General features: G+C 55.5%; 1 protein-coding gene across 1 annotated transcript; it reads left to right on the top strand.

Moving 5' to 3' along the window:
- Positions 1–15,226: 15,226 nt before the first annotated feature.
- Positions 15,227–20,407, top strand: MEX3A (mex-3 RNA binding family member A). The gene is made up of 2 exons (XM_054712015.1): positions 15,227–15,680; positions 19,292–20,407. Exons 1-2 carry the CDS (start codon positions 15,227–15,229, stop codon positions 20,389–20,391), a joined length of 1,554 nt encoding a protein of 517 aa, XP_054567990.1. The 3' UTR covers positions 20,392–20,407.
- The last annotated feature ends 604 nt before the right edge of the window (positions 20,408–21,011 follow it).

The raw sequence follows: 21,011 nt of genomic DNA, 5'->3' as shown, positions 1-21,011 counted from the left end.
ACACGCAAGGGGCCCTTTCCACGCTTGAGCTGACCATCTCACCAGGCCCCCATCAGGAACCAGCACTCTCAAAGCGCTCAAGTCCCCCCTCTACATTCCCCACCCCCACCCCCCACTCTTCCAAACCTCATTCTAGCCTCACCTGCCTCCCAAGTGCAACCTCACTATCTCTCTGCATCAGAGCTCCGCGTGTGCCCCGCCCCTAGGCCTCCCTCCACACCGACCCTGGGGCATGGTCACAACACCGCCAGCCCCTGTAGAAACAGGAGCTACTGTTTATAGAGCCCTCGCTGTGTGTCAGGGCCTGTTCTAGGTTCTTTCCATTCATTGACTCATTTGATACCCAGCAGGAGCTTAAAAAAAAAAAAAAAAAAAAGGCTGGCTGCAGAACTTGACTTGTCTGATGGTTCAAGACAAATCTCCCCAGGAGCTTATAACTCAGTAGTCACCGTGTGTAAAGGAGATAGGGTATAGGCTAGGCCCTTAATAACTGTTTGTTGAGGGAAGGGATACTATAATTGCCTACCTTTATAGAGGGCCTATCAGGAAGCATGATCTCCAGGCAGCCCTGGGAGGGGGGGCGTAGCTAGGACTCAGTCCAGGTAAATGGGAGGGACCTGCTTCCGGCCACACAGGTAGTAACCAGCTCTCAATCAAACCGCAGCGCCTCTAGGGTGGTGGAGAGTCCAGTGTGATTCAGGGCGGGGAGCCACTGTGTCAGTGACTGGAGAGTTTTCAGGGGTCAGGGCCGGGGGGGAACCTTGGAGACCACACATCCAGGGGTCTCAACCCTCCCTGGGCATCAACATGGCGTCGGGGAGGGGACTTTGAAAACTGCTAATGCCAAAAGAAAAAAACACACACAAAAAAACAAAACTGCCGAAACTGGTTTGGCTCAGTGGATAGAGCGTCGGCCTGCGGACTCAGGGGTCCCAGGTTCGATTCCGGTCAAGGGCATGTACCTTGGTTGCGGGCACATCCCCAGTAGGGGGTGTGCAAGAGGCAGCTGATCGATGTTTCTCTCTCATTGATGTTTCTAACTCTCTATCCCTCTCTCTTCCTCTCTGTAAAAAATCGATAAAATATTTAAAAAAAACAAAAAAAACTGATCATGCCAAAGTCTCAGATATCTTGATTCATAAATTGGTCTGGATGGGACCTGCACGTTTATCCAGCAAACACCTCTCCAATCTGTCACTTTGCAGGTAAAGAAGCTGAGGTTTGGAGTGGGGGTTATAATAACAGCTAATACGTGCTGAGTACTTACTACGCCAGAAACTGTTCTAAATCGTGCAGGTGCATTAACCACCTGACCCTCACTATAACCCTGCACACAGGGACTGTTCTGTGTTTGTTAATCCTCACGGAGGATATTTTCCCCATTGCTTTTCAGAGAGAGAGAGAGAGAGGAAGCGGGGGGGGGGGGGGGGGTAGAGAAAGAGAGAGATCAATATGAGAGAGACACATTGATTGGTTGCCTCCCAAAAGTGCCTCTATCAGGCCAGGGATCGAGCCTAAGCCTGCAACCCAGGTACATGACCTTGATGGGGAATCGAACCCACAACCCTTCGGTGCCCAGGCCAACACTCTAGCCACATAGCCACTCTGGCCAGGGCAGAAGTGACTGATATTTATTTATTATGTATTGATTTTAGAGAAAGAGGTGTGTGTGTGGGGGGGGGGGAGAGAAACATCCATTTGTGTTACTTATTTATGCATTCATTGGTTGACTCTTTTTTTTTATTTTTTATTTTATTGATTTTTTACAGAGAGGAAGGGAGAGGGATAGAGAGCTAGAAACATCGATGAGAGAGAATCATCGACCAGCTGCCTCCTGCACACCCCCTACCAGGGATGTGCCCGCAGCCAATGTACATGCCCTTGACCGGAATCGAACCTGGGACCTTTCAGTCCGCAGACCGACGCTCTATCCATTGAGCCAAACCGGTTTCGGCCATTGGTTGACTCTTGTTTGTGCCCTGACCAGGATTGAGCCCGCAACCCTGGTGTACTGGGACGATGCTCTAATCAACTGAGCTACCCGGCCAGGGTGAAGGGACTGTCATTAAACTAGTAGCTCAGTTTTGCAGTAAGAAAACAAAGCACAATGGATCCAAGGTCACACGACCAATAAGTGGTAGAACTGGCTTTGAAGTCCACACTCTCAACCTTGACCCCACAACTGTCAACTCCAAAGTTGCAAAGAAGCCCATGAAAGTGCCAGGCCTAGCTCCCACAAGCCTGGGCAGAAACATCTGGAAGCCGGTGAGAGTGGGTAAACTGAGGTCAGAAAAGCTACAGTCCAGCTGGAGGCCTGGAGGCCCCTGAGGGGCTGAGTGGTGTGGGGCTCGGCCGCCCTTTACCTGCCTGCCTCCCTCCCCTCCTGAGGGGGAGCCCTGACCAGCCCAAGTGAGCGGTCACCCTCCCTGTGCTAATGGATGCAGCCTCCTAATTGCTGATCACAAGGAGGCAATTAAGTCCAATTAGGGAGGGAGAGCTAATTAGTGTTTAGCTTCCCTGGCCTCTAGGCACCCCCTCCCCCTTTTCCAAGAAACTGCTGCCCAGTTTGGTTGATCCCAGGGAAGAGAATGGCTGCGTGTGTTAAGCATGTCAGAAGTTCATTCCTTCCTTGCTCTCCCAGGGGTCAAGGGTCAAGCACTTTGGTTTGTCCCCACCTCTGCACCATAAGGCAGCTCTGTCTCACTAGACAAGGACCTTCACGTCAATCCATAATTCACAAGTACTTGCCCAGCATCCCCTCTCTCCTCCCCACAACCCTGAAGGGAGGGTACCCCTCATTACCACTGGGGCTCAGAGAGGGTAAGTCATGTGCCCAAATCACCCAGTCCACCTGGACCCCAGATCTCGTACACCTGATGTGCTTATGTGATCAGTCTTTCCGATGATCTCACCTCCATTATTCCTGATGTGACCTGGTAGAGAGGTGGAACAGGAATCGCCCGCCTTCTTCCCACGGCTACGCTCTGTGAGGTTATCCGATTTCATCTGCTGCCTCCCTCTGTTCATCTGACTGACTGGTCCCAATCACCCGGTGCCAAAGTCAAGAGTCAGGAGACAAGGGACCTAGTTCCCTCTTCCACGAATTCACCCAGTAACCTTGGAGAAATTGTCTTCCTCCTATGGGCCTCGGTTTCCTTACCTATCAGACAAGGAGACGGAACTGGAAGAGTCCCAAGGCCCTTCCGACCTTCATCCCTCTGCTGCAGGGGAAGAGGTGGTAAGGGGCTGGGCTTCCCTCTTGCAGGCCGTCAAGCTCAGGGGTGGGATGGGGATACCCCTTTCATACTGAAATTGTGGGGCCCCCACAGCTAGACAAGAAGGACACTGTCCTGCCGAAACCGGTTTGGCTCAGTGGATAGAGCGTCGGCCTGCGGACTGAAGGGTCCCAGGTTCCATTCCGGTCAAGGGCATGTACCTTGGTTGCGGGCACATCCCCAGTAGGGGGCGTGCAGGAGGCAGCTGATTGATGTTTCTCTCTCATCGATGTTTCTAACTCTCTATCCCTCTCTCTTCCTCTCTGTAAAAATCAATAAAATATATTTAAAAAAGAAGAAGAAAAGAAGAAGAAGAAGAAGGACACTGTCCTGATGGCAACTGGAGGAGGCCCGGAACTCCCAGACTTTAGAAGGGACTGTGCTCTAATCAACTGAGCTACCCAGCCATTGTCCCTCACTGTGTCTGGTTCCTCACCATTGGGGGTAGGGTAGGGCAAACATGATGATCACAGAACACACACACACACACACACACACACACTCTCTCTCTCTCTCTCTCTCTCTCTCTCTCTCTCCTGCCCCTAGGGCCAGAACTGGAGGAGACACTCTGGCTAGTGGTTATAGCGTCAGCCAATGCACTGGGTCTCAGGTGCGATTCCCAGTCAAGAAGAGCATGTACCTTGAGTGTGGACTTGAAAGCCAGCTCCACCACTTACTGGTTGTGTGACCTTGGATCCAGTATGGGTTGCAGGTTCGATCCCCAGCCCAGTCGGCATGTGTGGGAGGCAACCAACTGATGTGTCTCATAACAATGTTTCTCTTTCTCTCTCCCCCTTCCTCCCTCCCTTCCTTCCACTCTCTCTAAAAATCAATGGGAAAAAATATATCCTTGGGTAAGAATTAACCACACACACACACACACAAAGAATTGGAAGAGAGTGAGGGGGGCTGGACCCAATTTCTGGCCCACATCAGGCCATCCATTTTGCCAGCCTCCCTCCCTATCAGTGTTGGGCACACAGGGCAGGGCAGGAAGTCGAGGCTGGGGAGATGGAGGACCCCTTCCCATCTCCTCCAGAGTCTTAGCCACAATCTAACTTCCATGCTCCTGTTCTTACTTTCCGGCTTTCTGGGTCTTCACAAGCAAGGTTAGAGTCTCCTGGCTCCGCCACTCATGTCCTGTCCTACTGTGTCATCTGGGCCAGGGTAACGGTTTCTTTTCCTATAAAATGGGTGAGCCCGGCCCGCGCAGCTCAGTGAACATCCATCTATGAACCAGGTCACGGTTTGATTCCCGATCAGGGCACATGCCTGGGCTTCGGGCTCGATCCCTAGTGGGGGGCATGCAGGAGGCATCTGATCAATGATTCTTCCTCATCATTGATGTTTCTATCTCTCTCCCTCTCCCTTACTCTCTGAAATCAATAAAAATATTTTTTAGCCCTGGCCAGTTTGGCTCAGTGGACAGAGCATTGGCCTGGGGACTGAAGGGTTCCAGGTTCGATTCTGGTCAAGGGCACATGCCTGGGTTGCGGGCTCCAGTAGGGGGCATGAAGGAGGCGGCCGATCAATGATTCTCTTTCATCATTGATGTTTCTATCTCTCTCTCCCTCTCCCTTCCTCTGAAATCAATAAAAATATATTTTTAAATATATATATTTTAAAAAGTTTTTAAAAAGAGGTAACAGTAACCCCACAAGGCCGTTGTGAGCAGAAAGTCAGATGTGCATGTGCAGCGAGAGCCGAGAGCTCCGTTCCCCTCCTAGTACCTGGCAGAGCACAGGCCTGTGGGCTGAGGTTGGAGGAGCGCGTGCTAAGCACCGCGAGGAGCCACAGGCATCCGGTCCCCAGCACCCAGTCCGTCCGCAGCCTTCCCTTTCCTGTGGTGAATCACGGTTTCACAGGCCCTGGGGACTCAGGAGTCCCCAGCTTGCCACAAACACTACTATTGTCATAGAAACCGGGCCTCCCCTTCCCTTCCCGCTGACTGATTTCACCACATTGTCCCCCACGCTGTGTCTGGTTCCTAGATCTCAGCTTTTGACTCATTGATTGAACTGCCTCTCATTTCAGGTCCCCAAGATACTGTCAACCTACCCCCACTCCAGGGTCTGTGCCTCAGCCCCTCCAGCCAGGGGCCCCCTACTCCCTTCCCTGCCGAGTTGGCGGGGCACCCCCTAGGAAACTACCTGTTCCTGAGCAGTGAGCATGCATCACCCCTGCCGCCCGGGCCTGGCCCAGTGGATGCCTCGGCTCGGAGATGTGAGACCAGCAAGGGCCAGGGAGGTGGCCACTGGCTGAGACTGGCAGGCACTGGCGCCACCTGCTGTCCTGGGGGAACCAGCCCCCCCTTCTTATGGGTGGCTGTGCCCAGGCTTGTCCTGAGTGGCCGCAGCTCCGGGCTCTCGGTCCTCTCCCTCCCCGGGGAGGCAGTCATCCACACCTTTTGTTCCTCCATCCACTCACAGATATTTACCATCTGGGTGCCAAAATGGGTCCCGTCCTCCTGAAACAAGCCATTCAATGACACAGCTCAGGATGCCGGGGGCAGGGACCAGACACGGAACCCAGGCCATGGGTTTGGAGCAGGCCTCCCTGAGGAAGGGATGACTAAGTCCTAAATAATAAACACATTTATTAAGCACGTTCTGTGTACTTTAGATGTTATTGTCAGTCCTTCACATGCCTCTTTCCACTAATCACACAGCGATCCCATGAGGTCATTGCGACTGTTATCTTCGTGTCATTAGTGGGGAAACAGGTTCAGAGACATGCATTTGCAGCCAGGGAAGAGGCCTGTTAGGCTGAGGACACTACAGCCTTGGGAGCCTCTGGCCGTGTGGACGGAAGAGAGAAGGGCCGAGGAGCAGCACCCAGGGAGATAGGAGAGATGCCAGGGAGGGAAGTTTGGAGAAGGAGGGAGGGACCAGCAGGGTCAGAGGTCAAGTAAGGTAAGAACTGAGACTGGACATAGCCCCTGCTCTGAAGAGCCCTGGTCAGTGTGGGAAGGAGGGGCACAGACACACAGGGAGTAGGTAGGCCCGCTGCGCAGGTCCGACGTCAGGGCTTGGGCCAACCAACCGGCCTTCAGTCATCGGCGAAGGCTGCCTGAGAGGCATGTAGTGTTCCCCACCTGGAAGGGCCTGGAAGTGCTGCTAGAAAACTGGCACTAAGGGGCACCGGCACCAGACAGCCTGGCACGTCGTGTCCCTCCTCTCTCTAGCACCTCGTCTGAACGCGTACCCAGCGGGAACTCCGTGACGGTGCGAATTCACTGGGAGGACTTCTGACGATGGCTCAGAAGGGACCTCTAAGCATGTGACCCCTCCCCTGAATCACGGCTGGGAAGGGGAGTCCTGCACATAGTGTGCCCGTGAGAGGGCAAAAGCGTGTATACGCGCAGGTCAGCTGCTCCTGCCAGACCCCTGGGCCTCTGCAGGTGCTCCTGCCTCTGCCAAGAGCCCTCCCGGCTCCACTCATCCCGGCTGCCTCCTCCTCCTCCTTCAGAGCTGAGCGTAGGAGGCATGTCCCCTGAGAGGCCATCTTGACCATGGCCTTCGATGCCGTGGCATCCAGGACCTACCTTTTGCAAGCACCTAGCCCACAGTGCGTTCAAAGCAGTTTCCACGTTCGGCAAGTGACACCAGACTGGAAGCTCCCCCGGGACCAGGGAGGTGTCTCTCTAAAGCCTATCACAGGGGAGACCCTCGATAAAAAATTTTGAGTGAACGATGAACTGAATGAACACAAGGAAGAAAATTACCGTGTGGTACTGAACAGGGCACTCCACATCTTTGGGCCTCAGTTTCCTCTTCCGTGAAGTGGGGGCAGGAGAGTGTGGAGCAGTGGCGTGTTTGTGCATATTTAATAACCCGGGGAGGGGGAGAAGCCCTGGTTTATGGCAACTTCCAATTTCTATGGTTGAATTCTCTCACCATGGCTGATTTCAAGTTGAACAAGGGGCTCTCACCTGCAGGTACAAGGCATCTCCAGCTCACCACTGCACACGGGGTGGCTTGAGCCAGGGGGCCTCCGGGGCACTTTCTAGCTCCAACATCCTCACACAAGGTCCCTTCCCAGGAACCTGAGGGTCAGAGGTTAGGCTGCTCTCCACTCTCACTACCTCCCTAGCACCTCCAGTTATCTCTCGTGTCCAGTTCCAGGCCCCACTGTGCTTTATTCCCATGGTGTGCTCAAGGCACTGGGGGAAGATGCATGTGGCTGCAATGGAGAATGGGAGGGAGGGCAGGATCAGCTGGACAGGCGTGCAGGAGCCAGAACATGAAGGATGTTTTAAACCACAGGAAGGCCCTAACCAGGTAGCTCAGTAGGTTAGAGCATCGTCCCAATACACCAAGGTTGCAGGTTTGATCCCTGGTCAGGGCACATACAAGAATCAACCAATTAATGCATAAATAAATGGAACAACAAATCAATGTTTCTCTTTGTGTGTCTCTCTCTCTCTGTAAAAATAATTTAAAAATTTAAAAAACACATGAAGTTTGGTCTTGAATCTAATGGCAATGGGGAGCTACTGCAAGGTTTTAAATAAGAGTTTCATGGTCATGTTTTTTTTTTAAAGTGATCTCTCTGGCCACTGTGTGGAGGACGGATTGATAGGGACAGGGGAGACAAGAGCAGAGGAGGGAGACCAGTTAGAGGCTCCTGCAGGCAGATGCTGGGAGCTCGGATCAGGAAGGTAGCAGTGGAGGCGAGAAAGCGATGGATTTGGGGAATGTTTTGAGGTGCAGTTGAGAGGACTGGTTGATGGACTGGATGGGAGGAAGTTTGGGAAAAGGCAGGAATCACAGAAGGCTCCAGATTTCTGGCTTGAGCAACCATGGGGAGGGTGGTCCTTTCCGGAAGCGGGGGAAGCTGGGGGAGGAGCAGGTATGAACCGTGTTGGCAGTGCCAGGACTGAAAGCTCGGGGCTCCTGGTTCCAAGCCAGGAAAACGGGAGCGCCTGCTGTTCCTGTGGGGGCCAATGGGAAAAACGTGGAGAAAAGTGGGACGGAGGAAGGGGCACGTGGCAACAGAACGGGGCAGAAGCCACGGGCACAAAGTAATGGTGACAGCAGCCACCACAATGCCGAGCACTATGCTCTATATACGTCCAGTTAAATTCTCACAATAGGGCCATCCTTTCTAAATGCATCACCTCATACCTTTCTATCCCCATAGCCTGCTTTATTTTTCTTCAGAGCGGTTACCACTACCAGAAATCACACGATCTACTTCCTTACTGTCTGCCTCCCCCCTGCCCCTACCGACGATCCGCTCTGGGACAGTCAAGACTGTCTGTCTTGTTCAATGGCGTTATGTCCAGGGCTTAGAACAGTGCCTGACACAGCAAGTGGTCGAGGCATATATATATTGTCTCCCCCCCCCCAAAAAAAAAAATGTATACACACACTTTGAATAGTTATAAAGGCAGTGTTTATTAAACTATACGTCATTTTCAAAGTGAAGCTATCAGCTGTTAAAGTGTGTATACATTTTTGGGGGACGCCCGTATTTATTTTAACTTTGTATTGGGTAGGTAGTATTAGAATTCCCCTTCCAGGCCCAGGTCATTTGGACTCAGTGCTTGTTTCCTTAGCCTGTTCCCTGTACAGTTTCTCCCCTGGACACGAAGCCAGTCTTACACAGCTGGAGGGGGCTCAGGTTAACCATGGGGACAGCCAGGTACCGGCCACCTGGGTTTTGGTCCTGGCAGCCTCTTCTCGTCTCCCATGTGTTGGATGCCCTGCCAGAAGAGGGCAAGGTGGGAGCTTGAGATGACACCCGAGGAGACCCAGTTGGGCGGGAAAGAAACATCTGGTTCCTAGTATCAGAGCCCGCTGGAGCTGCTCCCCGTCGTTGGCCTGCAACGCCACCTCGTGGCCAAGGTTCGAAGGCGCTTTTCCTCTGACTGTCCCTGGCCCCTCAGGACCCACCCAGGCAAGCTGGCCACCTGCCCAACCAGCAAGTTTCCCAGGGAACCTCTGGCATCAACCTCTAGACATCCCTCTAATGCTTTCCCTTCGAATAAACCTCATTCATCCGTCAGGGACTCCAGATCTACTGCATCCAGGAAGCAAGCCTTTCCAAACTGCTCCAGCTTTTATTTTTTTTTATTTTTTGATTTTTAAATTAGGAAGGGAGAGGGATAGAGAGTTAGAAACATTGATGAGAGAGAAACATAGATGAGAGAGAAACATCGATGAGAGAGAAACATCGATTAGCTGCCTCTCGCACACCTCCCACTGGGGATGTGCCCGAAACCAAGGCACATGCCCTTGACCAGAATCGAACCTGGGACCCTTCAGTCCGCAGGCTGACACTCTATCCACTGAGCCAAACCGGTTAGGGCAGGTGCACCAGCTTTTAAAAGCGATGGCTCCCTTCTCAGCCTCCAAAAACTCGCTGGGTGTCACTGTTTACCTCTGGGGTCCTAGGCTCTGGGTCAGACAGATCTGGCTTTGGACACTGGAGTGTCCACTTACCAGCTGTGTGACCTGAGCAAGTTACTTCATCTTTTTGAGCTGTGGGTCCCTGATGTTAAGGAGAGCTGGCAATTCCAGCCTCACAGAGGTGTGGAGAGGATCAGATGAAATCGAGAGAGCCTGGCAATAAATAGGCACTCAGGCAATGGCAAGTCCCTTCCCATCCCTCTCCCTGACTTCCTCTTTCTTTTCCTGAAAAGGGAAGCATGATGGAACAGAAGGCACAAGAAAAGTCACAGGGCCTGGGTTCTCTGGGCCCCCGTCTCCTCTGTAAAACAAGGCCGTTGGATAATTGATGAACCTGTTAATTCACTCATCCCCTTCATGTTCACCTATGACATTCTACATAGACTTCATCTGTGCCAGATTGTGCCTCATACTTCAGTATCCCCTGTCAGTATCGGGCACGGTGCCTGGCCCAGAGAGGGCAATTGGAAAAATCCCTCAACAACCTACGAAGGGGATGTTTACTGCTTCCCCCTCCCTGCCCCAAGAGAGCACTCAGCCCTGGCTGGCACCAGGAGCCCTGCCCCTCACCCCAGCACGAAACCAGAGCTGGCGCCACTGGGTGAGGAATCTGGGGACCAACTGTCACAGCTCCGGTATCACCGCCTCCAGGACGCCTGGGTCTGGCTCTGAGTCCCAGAGGGGCCCTGTCAGCCAGCTGTCCTGGGGGACCCTGGTCCTGCCCCTCCCCCTCTGCGCTGCTCTCCCTGGGGAAATCAGAGAGTGCAGAAGACCTGGTGGGGGGAGTGCCGGGTGGTGGTCCCAGGAGCGGAGGTGTTTCTCTGTCCAGGTCCAAACCTCAGGCTGGGCTTCAAAGCCCTTGGAGAGCGGGTCCATAACAACAGAAGGACCCACGGCGACCTCCTCTCTCCTCTGAGCTCTGCAGCCCTCCAAGTCCCAAAGACTGTTTTGCCCGCACATTTACTCCTGTTTGTCCATGTCACTGGGTCATGCAGACTAGCTTCTGTGTCCTGCTGAGGGCAGAGATCAAGTTGGATGTCTCTTTGGCGTGACCTGCAAACTTCTCCCCAGTACATTCTCATTGATTGAAATGAATGAGCTGAGCTGTTCCAGCGACAGACAGAAAACTGGCTGGTGTTTACATAACAAGGTGGACTTCCCCTAAGGGAGGGGTATTTAAAAAAAAGAAAATAGAGGTCCCATAAAGCATAGGAGAAGAGACCCACCTGCCTAGGACAGATGGAGAAGGCATCCTGAGAAGAGTAGGGAGATGGGTCCGATAACCTCTAGAAGGGCCAGCCAGCTAGGCAGGGCAGCCTGGTGGGTGTCTTCCTCCCTCCCTAGGGGCAGGGAGGGGCAGGTATTAGGTGTATGCCCCCTTCCCTTGGGACTTGGTGTGTAGACAGTGATAATAGGTGCCCAGGTTTGCTTAGAAAAGAAAGATACACAGATCTACACACACACACACACACACACACACACACACACACACACACACCCCAATTCTTGTCCTCCAGCCTCCCTGTGAACCTTGGGCCACCCATCTCAACTGGGTCACCTTTCCTGTCTTGCAGCCAGGCCTGTCTACACACGTATACACACACACACACACACACACACACACACACACACACACACACACACACTACACATACAGCCAACTCCACAGGTCCCTTTGTTCCTCAGGCCTAAGGCCAGGAGCCTGGTGTGTGTGTGTGTGTGTGTGTGAGTGAGTGTGTGTGTGAGAGAGAGAGAGAGAGAGAGAGAGAGAGAGAGTTTGCCTGCATTCCAGTGCTCAACAGGAATTATTTTTGGAATTATCTGCTCTTTGTTTGAGATGATCTTACTTCTGCAGGTCTAGATCTAGAACCGACTTCAAGTGATTCACAGTGGGTCAGGATCTCCAGTGCCGGGCACATCCTAAGAGTTCAATAAATGAATTCATTTGAAGAGCTGAATAAATGAATTACATTTAATTAATAAAGACCTCAGTCTAGCCAAAGTCAGCTGCACGGGGAGAACAGCCAGGGCCAGGAAAGTGACACTGACTGAGCACCTAAGAGGAGCAGGCTCTGTGCCAGGAGTTTGGCTTATTATTTCCATTTCACAGATGAGGAAATTGAGGCTCAGCAGCAAGTCAGTGCCCGAGGGGCAGAACTAAGAGGCAGCAGCTTGGCTTCAGAGGCCTGCTCCTTCCCCTCACACCATGAAGCTTCACATATGCCGTTACACTCAACACACTCTTGCTTCTGTTTTAGGCGGGGCCCTGTGCCGGCTGGGCACTGGGGGGCCACGGTGGGGGTCCATGACACAGATGAGAGATACAGTCCTGTTCGCTAAGGTCCTGGCGGGGAGAGAGATGCCACCTACACACTTTTCTGGTCGTAAGGCAGAGAGTGAGGGGTAGGGTGGGGTGGGCAAAGCCATCTATTTCTAAGCCTGGGGCCCTTATTGTCATAATTCTAGGTTGGCCTTGGAGAGAAACCTAGCGTGGCCAACATGAGGGCCAGTGGAGGAGGGGCGTTCCCTGGACAGAGGAGGCCACCAGCCTCTGAAAGCAAGGGAAGGGCTCATGGAAACCCCACCCTGGAATGTGGCTCCTCAAGGCGCCCCCCCTTAAGCTCCTCTGCTTCGTGGACACTCTGGTGGCCGGTCCCCAGTGCGGATGGACATGCCCCGTGCCATATGCAGGCACACACTCCCGGGTGTACACCGGTGCCAGAGGCCTAAGTGCACTCACTCGTGTTCTGCCCTCCAGGGCCCGGGTTCCCAGCTGCCTGTCCCACCTTGGAGATCTGTCTGGAGCCTCAGCAGGACACCCGTGGGTGGACCTATGGAGCCTTAACACTCCCAGGGGGCTGATGTGTCTGTCCTTGTTGGACCAGTGGAGTGGGTCCAGCAGGGACCACTGTCTCCCCTACCCCAGCCCTTTGTCTACCCTTTCCCATCCGGCAGCTGTCCCCCTCCCCACGCATACACACAAGTTTCTGTCCTTTGTTTTCCTCCCCGGCCAAATCCCCAAGGCTTCTGTGGTCATTACCCTCCTGCTTTCATCAGCTTCAGTGGGGAGGAAAGCAGGGCCAATTCAATGGTGGGTGTCTAGGGGGCAATCTCATTTGGGTGGGGACAGGAAGGCTCAGACCAGCTGGTGACAAAAATGTCTGGCATACAGTAAGTCCCATGCAACTGTTTGCTTTTCTATTAACGTGAAAAAAACGGTCACCTGGTCCGCAGAGTAGGAACCTCTACTCAACGAAAGCCCCAGGTCCCCAGTGCCACAGCTCCCCTCATCCAGGCTCTTGGGACAGAGAGGGGACCAGAGTAGAGAACAGACAACTTCCGCCCGGCCTTATCTCTGCGTTTCTTCCTCTCCCACTCTTGCTTGGAGACAGTGGCACCCAACTCCACAATGAGGTTTGTTGTTAATCTCATGTTAAGTCCCTGATCCAGGGGGCACCCCTCCCCAACTCCAGGGTTTTCCAGGGGTTCCTCAGTGATGGCTCCTCTACCTGAATCTTCTTAGCAAAGGAGCAAGAGCCCCCTTCTCCCCCCCACTCCCCGCACAGTGTCAATCCCTAACCTCTCAGAGTTCCCACCCTCCATTGGTGTGCATTTTAGGGAACGGGTTTGGCTCAGCCCTCCCTCTGGCCTCACAGTGCCAGGTCTATGAAGCTATCTCATCTGTCCTCCAGCAGGACTGTACCTCACAAACGAGTTCAGACTTTTGGTTTCCAAGGTGCTCCAGAAAAGGACACCTACTATTGTAGCTCACCCACCCATTCTTATACAACTATTTTGGGAAGTTCGACTTAAAGTCTGACCTCAAGCCCTCATGCTGCAGTGCCATCCTTTCTCCTCTCTAGAAAGACCAGGCGTAAGAGGGCAAAAGAAATGCTGAAGATGTAGGGTCAGGGGAGAAGAAAAGAGTGCATTATCCCCCAACTTCCCCAATCTCTCTCTAAAAGTACCCAAGTGCCCAATTCATGCCTTAAAAACTTATTTTCACTTTCACCAAATTTCCAGAGTCACAGGAACTAAATTAATGAGTTTTCAATGCGGAAGAGATGGGTGGAATGATGGTGGAGGATAACCAACCGATCGCCTCCCACCTGTACGCATGGCCCAGGCCTGAAGGAAGTCTGGGTCACAGTCAATCGCCTCCCTCCCTCCTTCTGTGGCACCCAGAGCTCATGACTCTCACCCGAAAACTGTTCAGTCACATCATGCCTTTAAGACGGACTCTGCCTCCCCGCTCTCTGCGCCCCCCCCCCCTCCCCATCTCTCCTCTCCCTCCACCCCCTCATCCTCCTCACCTCCTCACCCCAAAGCCCTCCAGGCTCCCCTCCAATGATCAGAAGGCCAAGAACTAACTCACCTCCCAGTCGGTGCCTCTCAGATCTCCGAGACTGGGGGGGCGGTTGGGTATGAGGGGGGATGGCTTGCCGCTTGGGTATGAGGGGACCCCGTCTTTTGCCTGGGGGTCCCACACTCCAGCCCAGCACCCCATTCTGGCCCCCACTGCGCGCTGAGCCGGGTTCTCCCCGCATCGCAGCTGCGGGCTTTGTCTGCTCTGCGGAGAACCTCTCCCGCGGCCCAGAGCTGGATCCACTCAGGAAGAGCGGGAGGGGGAGCGGAGAGGGAGCGCGGCAGGGAGGAGGGGAGAGGAGAGAGGGAAAGCCGCAGTGACCTAGCCGGGACCGCTCCCCGCCCTCGCGTCCCCCCCCCCCCCTCTCATTACCATGAGAAAGAGGGACCTGAGACCTGCCGGGACCGCGTGGGAGCCAGTCTTGGGAGGGGGGCGCGCTCCATTAGTCTTTTTTTCAACCCTTCCGTTTCTGTACACCGACTCCTCTCCCCTTGCCCGCGAAAAAATTAGGGACCTCGGCTTTCATCCCACCCCCGGCTTTGCCTCCGAGCCGCGGGTAAAGACCCAAGGCACATCCCGAACCTCCTCGGGTCAAGGAATTCGTCCCCGCGCCCCCAAGGGTGGGAAACTACAACTCCCGGCATGCCCCCGGCGCCCCCGGCGCGCCCCCCTCCCGTCAGTTCCATGCTGCTCCATCCAGTTCATTTAAAACAAAAGAGTTTGAGCGCTGGATGGGGCTGGTCTCTATTGGGGGCCACTGAGTGCTACTCCTAGACTGGGGCTTGGTGCGGGAGCCTAAGGGGGGCGTCTGGACGGCGGGGTCTAGAGACTCCGGGTCCGAGGAGGGAGGGGTGGGGGCAGAGATCCCGCAGCCCCCGGTCCCCCGTCACCCCCGGAGAGGAGAAGAGATCTGCTTTCTTGGTTTTGTTTCTCTTTCCCCCCACCCCCACCCCGGGGGCTGGGGCGAGGGGAGTCGGGTTACAGGGTGTTTGGGGAGGGGGGCTTAGGGGGAGGGTCTATCTTTCTATCTCGCCGTCTTTCCCCCTCCCCAGTTCTTTGTTCCCCCCTCCCCACACACCCCCTCCTCTCCTCTCCCCTCCCCTCCTCTCTCCTCTTTTCCCTTCCACCACCTCTCTCTCCCTCTCTCTCTCTCCCCCAGCTTTTGTTTCGCCATGCCTAGTCTAGTGGTATCTGGAATAATGGAAAGAAATGGGGGCTTTGGAGAACTAGGATGTTTCGGGGGAAGCGCTAAGGACCGAGGGCTGCTGGAAGACGAGCGCGCCCTTCAGCTGGCTCTCGATCAACTCTGCCTCCTGGGTTTGGGGGAGCCCCCCGCCCCCACGGCGGGCGAGGACGGGGGAGGTGGGGGGGGCGGCGCCCCTGCACAGCCGGCCGCTCCCCCGCAGCCGGCCCCGCCGCCGCCGCCCGCGGCGCCCCCGGCCGCCCCGACGGCGGCCCCCGCAGCGCAGACGCCTCAGCCCCCCACCGCCCCCAAAGGGGCCAGCGACGCCAAGCTCTGCGCTCTCTACAAAGAGGCCGAGCTGCGCCTGAAGGGCAGCAGCAACACCACCGAGTGTGTACCCGTGCCCACCTCCGAGCACGTGGCCGAGATCGTGGGTAGGCAAGGTAAGAGGGCGCCCAGATCGCGGCGCTGGATGGGGGGGGGGGGGGCACCCCATCCCTAGCGCGGAAAGTTCATTTCCTCTCCCGTCCACCTATGGCTCTGTCCCTTCTCCACAAAGGGGGGCCCTCCTCAAACCCTGATTTCCTAGTGCCACAAAGTTCCCTGGTACCCCCAGTCGGACTGCTCTCCAGATCCTTCCTCCCCCAGGGCCCGGCCCTCAGACAAAGAAATATCCTCTCTTCAGAGAGAGGGAAAAGGGAGGGGATTGGTTTTCCAATCTGGAGAGGCTGTCTATCCTGAGGGGGTGTCCACTCAAAGCCAGAAAAACTGGCCGAATGTGCAGAGAGTTTCTCCGAAGCCCCTGCCCTGGTATCTGCTAGTGGATTGGGGAGGGGGGTACCCCTGAGACCCCCAGCTGCCTGGAGTTACACACTTTGGGGGAGACCTGGCCTGGGGAGCCAGTCTGAGGATCTGTCTCTTTGTTGGGCTAAGTGTAGGAATGGAAGGGGGTGTGGCTCATGGGAGGGTCCCAGCCTGGGGGGAGAGATGGGAAGGGGGGCTCCTGGGAGGAGGGAAGCCTGCGGTCACCCACACACCGAAGTTGAACAGTCTGCGGGGTTTGGGAAGGGGCGCCTCCAAGGAAGTGCCACATCCTGGTGTGGCCCTCTCCTCCTCCCTCTCAGGCTTTTGTTCTGGGCTAGCCTAGGCCAGGGGCCAGAGGCCTGGATGGGGGTCTCCCGTAGTGCCGGAGTAGGACAGGGGGGTAGGGGACATACTTGGGGGGAGGGGTGCGAAAGCTTCACCTGGAGATTGGGCGCAGGGCGTGTGTCTGGGTGCGTTGGGGGAGGGATGTGGAATTAATACAGTGTAGTCAGTCTGATACCACACCCTCCTCCACTCCAGCATCCCTGGACGGTGGGGGTCGGAGTGTTGATGACTGTCCAGATTGAGCAGACGGAATCTTGGGGACCCTTCCCTCTCCTAGTTTCCCAAAGGGGAGTTGTGGGGGGGGGGGGCGGATTTGGAAATTGCAAGGCTGGGCTGGTGAGGTGGGGGTGGGGAAGGAGCAGGGGAGGAGCTGTCCCACAGTAGGGAACAATAGCGGAGCTGCATTCCGGCTGGGGAGGGAGGGAGGAGGCCGGCTGCTGGCAGGGGAAGAGGGGAGGCGAAGCCAGGGGGCCCTGCTCCTCACCCCACCGCATCCCCCTTGTAGTGCTGGGGATTGGTGGGATTTTGCTGGGAGATCCAGAATGGAGGAGGGGACGATGCCACTGGCCTACACAGCCCTCATTCCCACCCGCCCCACTCCATCTCTTGAGATTTCTGGTTTGAAAAGTTGGATTTCCTCTTTATCAGAAACTAGGGACCCACAGCCCTGGAATTGGGTGGGGACACTAATATCTTTCTTGTGGGAGGGTGGTCTTGGGAGGCCCCAGAATTTCATGGAGTCATTTTTCCTCTCCTGCCTCCGCATCAGATGGAGCTGTCTCTCATAAAAGTAGGGGGGATTTCTCTCTTCCCCCCTCATTCCTCCTCAAGTCCTCCCTCTCGTCTAACCTCCCTGCTCCCGCTACCGTGTCAGTGCCCCTGTGTTTAACCTCCAGGACGGTGAAGCCCAGGGGGTCTTCCCCTCGAGAGGTGCTTCTTTAGGCTTGCAATAGAGTCAGTTCCCCCACCAGTTCTGCACCTCCGGGCCGGGCCCGCTAGCTTTTGTGCTTAAAGTACTCTGCCCCGGCCTGTCCTCCTCACCCCGCCCCAACCCCCAAAGGTATTTAGCTCACTTAACTTTATGGACCCAAAAGTTAGAGCCAAAACCCAGGTGTCTGTCAGACACCATGTGAGTAGACACTGTGTGAGAGGGAATGCCACTGTTCCCCCACACTCCGTGCCTTCTGCACCGTCGTCTACTGGCATTAAAGCAGCAAGGATGCGAGCTTGACAACAGGTAGGACTTCTCAATGTCCAAGAAGTCTGAGGACGAAAGGGAGGGGCCACTTCTCCTTTCTAAGGTCTCTTGGAGGCTAGGAGAGCTGCCCCAACCCATTCTACCCTCCCGTACGCCAATCTGCTGTGGTTGAAGAGACCGTATGGAGTGGAGGAAGGAGACTGATAACAACAACAACAATAATAATAAGCTCTCCTCAGGCCTGTGGACGGAGAGTTGGGGCAGAGTCAGAAAACTGGAACTACTAGTGTTGGTTTTGGGGGAGAGGTAGTGTGGTGGGGGAGAAAAGAGATTGTGAGTCTATATAGTGAGGATATACCTGAAGAGGGGTGTGCATGTATCTCTACGTGAATGGGGTGAAAGTTGTGGGCGTGCATAGGAATGTGCTGCTTGTGTGCTGGGGGGGATAGGGATGGAGGAGTGGGATGGAGGAAGGGCTGAGACGGGGAATCGCGGTGAGGGTGAGAGGTGTGTGAAAGTATTTAGAGAAAGGCACATAGTACTTCACGGCGCTCAGGTCCTTGCGTGTGCAAACTCACACATGTGGCATGTGTGCTTCAAGAAAGGATGTGAGTCTCTGTGAAGCTGGGTGCAGAGAGAGGGAACCCGGGAGAGGAGAGAGAGGCTTGGCCAGTCAGCCATTGAGGTCGGCACCCTTTAGAGGTGGTGTTGCCGGCCCACCCTCGCTCACGCTTCTCTTTCCCCTTCTCCCTCTTTGTCTCTTTGTCTCCGATTTCTTCTTTCTTTTCCTGCCTCTCTCCCCAACCTCCCAGCTTTAACCCACTCCTACTTCAGAGTGGAAATAAGGGTCCAGAATACCTCTCCCTCACTCTAGTCAGCCCCCAGCCCGTCTCAGCTCTCCTGCTCCCAGGGGACAGGGTGGCAGGAGTGACTATGGGGTTCAGTCCTGTCCCTTTCACGACATTATCTTCATCTTCATATTCCTCTTGTCGCTCTTGAAACTGATTCTCAGGTCCTTCCCAGCCTCCCATACTCCACTAGTTGCTGCAAACCTGCTGTGAATTGGAGACACTGAGAGACACTAATGGGTGGATGCTAGGATGGGGGGAAGATGGCGGGGGAGGGGATCATAGAACAGATGGGGGTCCGTGGTCCCTGGGTAGGTTGGAGGACACTTTTAATGAATGGAGGTCCAGTGATGAGTAGATTGTGGGGTTACTGAGTGCATTTGGAGTTCTGTGGAAAGATCAGAGTCAGTGACAGATTGGGGGGTGGGGGGTAGAAAGGCAGTGTGATAGATGAAGTGATTTGGAAGTTGGTGAGTTGCCAGGAATCAGTAGAGAAGTTGAGAGAACAGCTCATGGTTGGGGGGGGGGGGGGGGAATTAGTACGTAGATTTGAGGTGAGCAGCTTTCTGGGAGGGTTATTTCCGGGTTTCAAGGAGTACATGAATTTGAAGGTCCTGAATGGAATTCAAGGGAAAGTTGTTACATTTTGAAAAACGTGGTTGATAGAGACCTTGTGTAGATCTGAAATGAGTGGATTGTTCAGATCAGGGTGGTTGGGGGGGGGGGGGGGTGAGGCAGGGTTCAAAGGGTAGATTGAGAGGTTCCAGGGGGCGGGTATCTGAATGAGGATCGGGAGCTCATTGGTCCCAGCACAAATCTTGTACAGTGAGTTTCTTTCTCTCCCTTCCGTCTCTCCCAGGCTGCAAGATCAAGGCCCTGAGGGCCAAGACCAACACCTACATCAAGACCCCGGTGCGGGGCGAGGAGCCAGTGTTCATGGTGACCGGGCGGCGGGAGGACGTGGCCACGGCCCGCAGGGAAATCATCTCGGCGGCGGAGCACTTCTCCATGATCCGAGCATCACGCAACAAGTCCGGGGCTGCCTTTGGCGTCGCGCCTGCGCTGCCTGGCCAGGTGACCATTCGCGTGCGGGTGCCCTACCGCGTGGTGGGGCTGGTGGTGGGCCCCAAGGGGGCAACCATCAAGCGCATCCAGCAGCAGACCAACACGTACATTATCACGCCAAGCCGAGACCGCGACCCGGTGTTCGAGATTACGGGGGCCCCGGGCAACGTGGAGCGCGCGCGGGAGGAGATCGAGACGCACATCGCGGTGCGCACCGGCAAGATCCTCGAGTACAACAATGAGAATGACTTCCTGGCCGGGAGCCCCGACGCCGCCCTGGACAGCCGCTACTCCGAGGCCTGGCGGGTGCACCCGCCCGCCTGCAAGCCCCTCTCCACCTTCCGGCAGAACAGCCTGGGCTGCATCGGCGAGTGCGCCGTGGACTCGGGCTTCGAGACCCCACGCCTGGGTGAGCAGGGCGGGGACTTTGGCTACAGCGGGTACCTGTTCCCTGGCTACGGTGTGGGCAAGCAGGACGTGTACTACGGGGTGGCAGAGACCAGCCCCCCGCTGTGGGCCGGCCAGGAGAACGCCACGCCCTCCTCGGTGCTCTTCTCCTCTGCCTCCTCCTCCTCGTCCTCTTCCGCCAAGACGCGTGCCGGCCCCCCAGGAGCGCACCGCTCCCCGGCCACCTCGGAGCTGGCGGGACTCCCACGACGCCCGCCTGGAGAGCCACTTCAGGGCTTCTCCAAACTTGGGGGGGGCGGCCTGCGGAGTCCCGGGGGCGGGCGCGATTGCATGGTGTGCTTTGAGAGTGAGGTGACCGCCGCCCTCGTGCCCTGTGGACACAACCTGTTCTGCATGGAGTGTGCAGTCCGCATCTGTGAGCGGACGGACCCCGAGTGTCCCGTCTGCCACATCACAGCCACGCAAGCCATCAGGATCTTCTCCTAAGCCCCCCGCCCCTGCCCCCGCCTCCTGGGGCCACTTCCCAGGGGCCTGCCCCGGGAGCTGGTTTCCACCAGAGCCTTTTGGGAAACCAGCAGTTTGAGGGGCAAGGTGATTAGAGAGACTGGCTGGGGAGCGGGGAGGGGAGGTGATGGTGGCTGGAGGGTGGTCCACTTTGAGACCCTCTGGTCACCCTGTCCTTGAAAGGTTGGGAGGGGGCCAGGTTGGAAATTTTACTAGAGTTACAACTCTGATACCTCAACACACCCTTCAATCTGAAAGCAGCTAAGAGAAACTTTTGTTTTGCCAGCGGCGGCAGCTAAGGCATCCTGACCCCCTGGGTCCACCTCCCCTGAGTGTGTCATACTACCCCTTCCCCGATGGAGGGGCGGGGAAGGGAGAGGGAGAATTACCATCTGTATATAGAGGTGCTCTCCCCCATCCCCGGGTCCTCTGGTCCTGACCTCTGACCTCCTGACATGACCCTTTGGACCCTCCACTGCCATATCCTGTTTGGGAATCTGTTCCTGGGTTTCCAAGATGGGAGGGGGTCGGGGCCCTTTCGGAGGCCTGCATAGATTGCAGGGGGTGGGGAAGCTTGCCAATCAGTGAAGGGCTCAGCCCTG

Source organism: Eptesicus fuscus, chromosome 22, assembly GCF_027574615.1.
Source record: "Eptesicus fuscus isolate TK198812 chromosome 22, DD_ASM_mEF_20220401, whole genome shotgun sequence".
Lineage (NCBI taxonomy): Eukaryota > Metazoa > Chordata > Mammalia > Chiroptera > Vespertilionidae > Eptesicus > Eptesicus fuscus.
The sequence above is the reverse complement of the archived record's forward strand: the minus strand, read 5'-3'. Positions and strand labels throughout refer to the sequence as shown.

Coding starts and splice junctions, on each gene's coding strand:
- MEX3A (XM_054712015.1), top strand. CDS start 15,227: ATGCCTAGTCTAGTGGTATCTGGAATAATGGAAAGAAATGGGGGCTTT. Junction 15,681..19,291: donor CGAGATCGTGGGTAGGCAAG/GTAAGAGGGCGC, acceptor CGTCTCTCCCAG/GCTGCAAGATCAAGGCCCTG.